The 6,734-nt window shown below is 38.2% G+C and overlaps 1 protein-coding gene across 1 annotated transcript in view; it reads left to right on the forward strand.

Annotated features, from left to right (window-relative positions):
• The first annotated feature begins 2,108 nt into the window (after nt 1–2,108).
• Nucleotides 2,109–6,734, forward strand: part of FN1 (fibronectin 1) — a 67,282-nt gene continuing 62,656 nt past the window's right edge. Inside the window, exons 1-4 of the mRNA XM_008578833.1 lie at nt 2,109–2,227; nt 3,223–3,360; nt 4,931–5,062; nt 5,750–5,887. Of these exons, the coding sequence (XP_008577055.1) occupies nt 3,300–3,360; nt 4,931–5,062; nt 5,750–5,887 (331 nt within the window). The 5' untranslated portion in view covers nt 2,109–2,227; nt 3,223–3,299. The remainder of the gene's footprint in view (nt 2,228–3,222; nt 3,361–4,930; nt 5,063–5,749; nt 5,888–6,734) is intronic.

Here is a 6,734-nt window from a genome sequence, read left to right on the forward strand (position 1 = left end):
GAGTGTGGTATGGTTTTTTAAAAGTAGTTTTTAATTCCTTGCATCAATAAAAACAAATATTTTTTGTATCTTTAATGTGTTGGGCATTTTATACTGTTTTATATTGCGTTTAATTACTTGCATCAATTAAAAACAAATGGTTTTGTGTCTTTAATGTGTTGTGTATTTATAGGCCATAGAGTTCACATTACCCCTGTGGCAGTTGCTGAAGGTGGAACTTTTGCAGAAAACAAGTTCCTTGCAAAAATAAACATATTTTGCTAGTAGCATATGTTCTAAAAGCAAATGGGACCTCTGCACTTCTAACATAAGGAGAAGGCAAAGTTTTGAGTTTGGGTCCCAGGAGCTACTGTGAAAGTTGTGGATACCTCCTTTTGAAGATCTTTAAAAGCAAATGGGCTTGTGTTTGTCTGAATAAAGGAATGATGAGATGAGCTGCTAAATGCTAGATTCTCAGACTCCCTTTCCACCCTCTGAGTTTAGAGGTAAAGACAGAAGAATCTTAAATGGAACTTTCCACATCCTTGGAGTAAATAACAACGCAAATATTAGAAATCTGGCATGGGGGTTCGGGTAGCGTCTCAGAATTCTGTGATGAAACTGATTTCTGCAAAAAGAAAATGCTAGACAAATACGAGGAAGGGACTGTAGAAAGGCTAGACTGTAAATGGTACTTTTTTCAGTCATTAAAAAAAAGTGGTTTTAGTGATTCAAACAAAATCTCTGCTTTGTGTGTAACTGGCACGGTTAACATGGGCAAGGACGTGAAGATCGTTTTCTCCCCAACTTTCCAGTTTTAGGTTGTCCACTACTAAGATTTCACTTTCAGAGGGAAAGGGCATCCCATTCCCAGGAAAAGAGAACTTTCCTTCCTATTTAAAAGAGCAAACTACTGTTTTGTCCTTTCAAAAGCAATTTCGTTCTGTGCATTTCCCCTCCTGATACTTAGTAGAAGCTCATGAAAGGATGCTTTCCCCTCGCCCCTCCGCCCCAGCCAGCCCTTCCTCAGAGTTAGGCAGGTACAGCGCTGAGAAGGGGAGAAGCCTGGACAGGAAACAGTGACGGCAAAGGGGGGGAGTCCCAAGTCAGCGCACATTAGACCGAGCAAAGGGAACAGGAGAAAAGCCAGCCCCGCCCTGGGTCTGCAAAGTCTGGATTCCTACAGCTGCAAGGTGGTGGCTACTTTATGGTTTTTCCTTCCCACAAAATACACTCCAGTGAGCAGAGATTTTTTTTTTTCCCCCAGAGGTGACGCAATGTCCTCAAACACCATCACCACCCCCAATAAAAAAGGGAAGAGGGTAGGGGGAGCCTTGCACCCCCTTCTCTGCACACAACTCCAGTCCCTCCCTTCATCCCAATCTGCCCCTTTCCAACCGCTTCCCATCCCTCCCTCCCCATCCCCCTAAAAAAGTTTGACGACCGCAAAGGAAACCAAAAAAAGTTCTCTCGCCCCAGTCCCTCAATAATTGGTTAAATATTTTCAAATGGAGGTGGGAAGAGGGTAGCTAAATAGCTATGTTGTTTATAACTAACTTGAAGGAGATGTAATCAGTTTAAATTGCTCTGGGGCCCCTCAGGATACTTCACCAAGAGCAGAGCTCAGAATTCCTCTTCCAGTTTTTCAAAGACACACCCTCCCTTTGCCTTGGCTAAAGGAAACTGCTTAAAGTTGCCCTCTTGACTTATTACTCAGAGCATTGAAGTTCTTTGCATGTTTTAAAATGTAAAGTTCAATTATCTGCCTTTCAAAATGTTTCCACTTTTTTGATGTAGACCCCTGGCTAGATGGAAATGACATCACTGTATAACATTTACCAAAATTAAAAGTTAAGGGGGAAAAAAAAAAAGAAAGAAAAACACTACCTAAATATCCACGTATCCACATGTACACATTGTGGTTAACTCTTTGGGTAACTAGTTTATAATGTCTATATTTTAATAAATTATTGCTTTTAATTCTCCTGGTGTTCTGATGATTAACTTTTCTACGTTTGTTGCTTAGGCTAATCCAGTTGTATAAGAAAATTCCATAATTTGGAAAAAAAAAAAAAAGGAGGATGGAAATGTAGTAACTTTTTCCTACAATTATTTACAGCTGGTTGTTACGACAATGGGAAACACTATCAGATAAACCAACAATGGGAACGTACCTACCTAGGCAATGCCTTGGTTTGTACCTGTTATGGAGGCAGCCGAGGTTTTAACTGCGAGAGTAAACCTGAACGTAAGTGGTGGGGAGCCCGGTAGTTAGTGTCTTTTAATAGATGCAGGGGATTAAGTAAATTAAAGATTAAGTAAATTAAATTTAGCACTAGTAATTAAAAATATATACACCATTTTTCTAACAGAATTACCTCTCACTTCCTCTTTATAAATGTTTAGTAACTGCTTATATTTGCTTTTCACATGCTACAAGGGTACTTCAAAAAGTTCACAGATTCATATTGTCTTTTAATTCTATTTTTCCACCAATTTTTGAAGTACCCTTTGTACTTTTACAATGAACAAATCTATCCCAAACTAGTTCCTAGGATCTTCTTTTTGTTTTATTCTCCCAAAGTTGTTGTTGAGAACATGAAATATTTTGTGTGTCCTCTCCCAAAAGGAAATTGCTCATAAAATTTTAATTTATTGGAAAGTAATTTCAAATCTTAAACTATAAGATTATGTGCCAGAAAACACTTTGGGCGCTGTCAGCTGCAGTTAACACAAAACCACTAGCCACTTCAAAGTTCTCCATTTTTTATGACCATTGATATGTTTCTTGTAAATTACAGCAACTCCTTCAGAGAAACACTGAGGAGGCTAAAATGGAAATAGTAGGATTAACAAGTGTCAGTGCCTGGTGGGAGGTGGGGATCTTCAAACTGTTTGCTTTTAATGTGGACCTTGGTTTGACTTCCAGAGTCAGAGATCGGAATCTAAAACCCTTTCTTCACAATCTAACAGGTCATAAGGTAGTGCTTTAGATGGCTTTTTCCTAAGGGTCTGAGAATTCTTTACAATCGAAATTAATTTACAGAAAATTTGAGAACTTGTCAAAAACTGTGGGCTCATTAGAGCCTAGGGTAAAATCTACATCTCTCATTTCATTTGAAACTTTCAGTTGTACCATGCTACTTGTAGAAGGGAAAAATGGGCCTTCCTTTGGATGGGATTAGTGGAATAGAAAAGCTTTTACGTAAGTGAGGCTCACGTAGACTTTCCTTCTCCCCTCAGCTGAAGAGACTTGCTTTGACAAGTACACTGGGAACACTTACCGAGTGGGTGAAACTTATGAGCGCCCTAAAGACTCCATGATCTGGGACTGTACCTGCATCGGGGCCGGGCGAGGGAGAATAAGCTGCACCATTGCAAGTAAGGGAGACATTCTGTAAAGTGATGCTAAAATATCATAAATGTGAATTTCTCTATTACTATCACGGTCGTTCTCTGGTATCCATTACTAGATATTCCTAACTGTAGAATTTAACCCGGGTGACCAGGTACTTTTATGGAAGAGAGATCTGAGTACAAGTGGACTCAGTGTTGAATGTCTGTAGATTTATGAGTTTGTGTGTATGTATGTGTGTACGTTGTGTAACCAAGTGGATCTCTTGGGTTCCATTTTAGTGAGACACGCTTAAAGGAGTTGCCCGTTTAAAAATACCTGGGCATCTTCAAGCCAGACTGGTCACAAGGTTATCTGTAGTGATTGGGAAGATGTTCATGAAGAGTGAATCAACCATGTGTTGTCTCCTCTTTTTGTTTGCAATGCAGATATCTCTTGTACCTTACAGAAACAGTCTGGTTTCTTTGCGACCTATAGTTTATACCCAGGAGGCAGATCTCTCTATTCCCAGGGATGATATGGAATGATTATCCCAACAGTGTTTCCAAGGAACTTTGGGAACTGGGCTGACTCTCATCAACTCTAGTTTAGCTAAGGCAGGGTCTCCAGTATGAATCATTGGGTTATCAATAGATTCTATTAACATAGAATTTAATTTAAAAAACAAGGGTACTTCAGAAAGTTCATGGAAAAATAGAATTAAAAGATAATTCAAATCTTTCCATGAACTTTTTGAATACCCTCGTATGAATCATCTTAAAGCCTTCTGTCCAAAAGAACGTGTCAGTCCCTCGTGAATAGGCCCAATCAGCTCTCCCCATACTTAATGTTAGGGTTTGTCAAGTTTATCAGCAAATCTCAAGAGTCAATGGTCCATAGCGTTTGCAATCCAGTGGACAGTTCAGCCTTTGGATATGCCATTGAGTTTAATAGCCTAGAAAAGTAACCAGATTTTCGCGCTTTAAGTGTATATGTCTGCTTTACACCAAAATGACATTTCCATAGTAAGGTAAAATATGGGCTCTCCATGCTCCCCCTCAAGAGTCAATGGTCCATAGCGTTTGCAATCCAGTGGACAGTTCAGCCTTTGGATATGCCCTTGAGTTTAATAGCCTAGAAAAGTAACAAGATTTTCGCGCTTTAAGTGTATATGTCTGCTTTACACCAAAATGACATTTCCATAGTAAGGTAAAATATGGGCTCTCCATGCTCCCGGAAGTTGGAATGCTGCGCTTGATGTGGCGTTTTCATTGATTCAGTCTCAAGCCCAACCTTCTGCATATGAGTGGAGGCCATGCCTTCCAGCCTTCTGCTTTAGAACCCAATTTCCTGTGATCTCTCTGAGGAACCAGAATTCATTACCTCTTTTTTTGCCATTCAGATTTCTCTGGTTTCCCATCAAATTTAAACAAGGCATGTAATTGAAAAAAAGTGACCAGATCTGTTAACTTTTCCCCTGTCTCTGATGGGAAACTATTCTCTGTGTCTCTCCTTTGGCCAGCCTAATTACCCTGGGTGAAACATAAGACTTTTTTTTTTTTTCTTTTTAATTCTCTGTTCCACTTTCTCTTAACATTTGCCTTTTATCTTAAACAGACCGCTGTCATGAAGGGGGTCAGTCCTACAAAATTGGTGACACCTGGAGGAGACCGCATGAGACTGGTGGTTACATGTTAGAGTGTGTGTGTCTTGGTAATGGCAAAGGAGAATGGACCTGCAAGCCCATAGGTGTGTGACTCTCGGGGATAAATGGGGGGTGGAAATTCACAGCTGTAATGTTGGGTGGAACCAAATCACATCTACATGGACAAGAGATCTGAATTCCAATAAAAAAATAAAGAAATAGGAATTTTATTCAAATAATAAAATGTTATACAATATGTAGTCTTCTTTTGATCTCAATCTTCAGTTGAACTCTATAGATATGAGTCCAAAAGTTTTTGGCTAAAAATTTTATTCTATTTACTTGTGGTTCTCTAATTTAGAGGTTTTTATTTTGTTTTGTTTTTCTTTGTTTTTACAGAAACCCCAATTTTAAACAGCTTCTTATCGTTTTATTTAGGCCTTTCATAATTCATAATTGTTCACATAATTAAGATTGTTCACAGACTAGACACATAGGTAGGTCCATTTTGCTCAAAATGCTGGTGTGAACTTTGGGACTAGCTGAAAATATGCAGTTTATGTTCTTACTAGGAGAACAGAATTTCTGCCTGCCAACTTGGCTTGAGCTGTCTTTTGCCTTGGCTACTATGTGCTTGGTTGCAGGGCGTGCCTTTCTTTCCGAACAGAGTGCCATTTAAAAAAAAAAAAAATGTGGCTGGATTTTTGCTTACACACTACACTTTAAATTACAGGGAGACTGCACTAGTCAAAATAACTGTTTTTTATGTTTTTTTTCAAAATTTTCTACAGCTGAGAAATGTTTTGATCATGCTGCTGGGACATCTTACGTTGTTGGGGAAACCTGGGAAAAGCCCTATCAAGGCTGGATGATGGTGGATTGTACTTGTCTGGGAGAAGGCAATGGACGTATCACTTGTACCTCTAGAAGTATGTTTTAGATCTTTGTGTTAAAGATTACGCCAGGCATTGTTTTCTGGATTTCTAGAGAGAATTATAATTCTGTGTCACTTAGAACACACCCAATATACCTAAGTGCTTTGGTAAGTTTTGGATGTCAAGAAAAATTCCATAACCAACTTATTCTGCTTCTTCACAAAAAACTAAATAAATAGAAAAAAAACCTTAATTCAATAAGGTCTGAGGCTATCAGCTACTAAAAAAGAACCTTAATATTTATTCATATGGCAAATGTGTCAGGGACGCAGAGAGTTGTTGCCATTGTTTAATCTAAATTATCACTGAGATATTTTTCAAGTATTTAGATCAAAGAAATTATTAAAATAACATGTACATGCATCTTCTGGCATGTGATGCTAAGGCATGGAATTGAACAAAACTCTAATGGCTTAGGTTTCCTTCTATGTTTGAAATTTAAATAATACATATTCATAAGAAAAAGTAAGGAAAATAAAAACTATCCTATAGTTAAAAATATTTGGCTACTCTGGAGTTAAGGATAGTGTCTCTTACCAAAAGCTTCTTATTAGTGCTACAGAGAAGCTGGCCCTGGGCATCTTTACTGTTCCTTCTAAGACTGCTTTGAGGTCTTCATTGTTGCCTTCAAGTTTCAAAGCTCCTTTTCCGGAATTTCAAACTGAGAGCAACTATGGAGTTTGCTGAAGCAAAAACAGCCATTAACTATTGGTGTTACAAATACATTTAAAATTAAATCTAAATATTTTGAACCTATTTTATTTATCTAGCTTAAAACATTGAACTATCTTAAAATATTCATCATCCAAATTCGAATTCCTTGCTAACAAAATATAAGTCT

The sequence above is a fragment of the Galeopterus variegatus genome, unplaced genomic scaffold (assembly GCF_000696425.1).
Source record: "Galeopterus variegatus unplaced genomic scaffold, G_variegatus-3.0.2 Scaffold1770, whole genome shotgun sequence".
Lineage (NCBI taxonomy): Eukaryota > Metazoa > Chordata > Mammalia > Dermoptera > Cynocephalidae > Galeopterus > Galeopterus variegatus.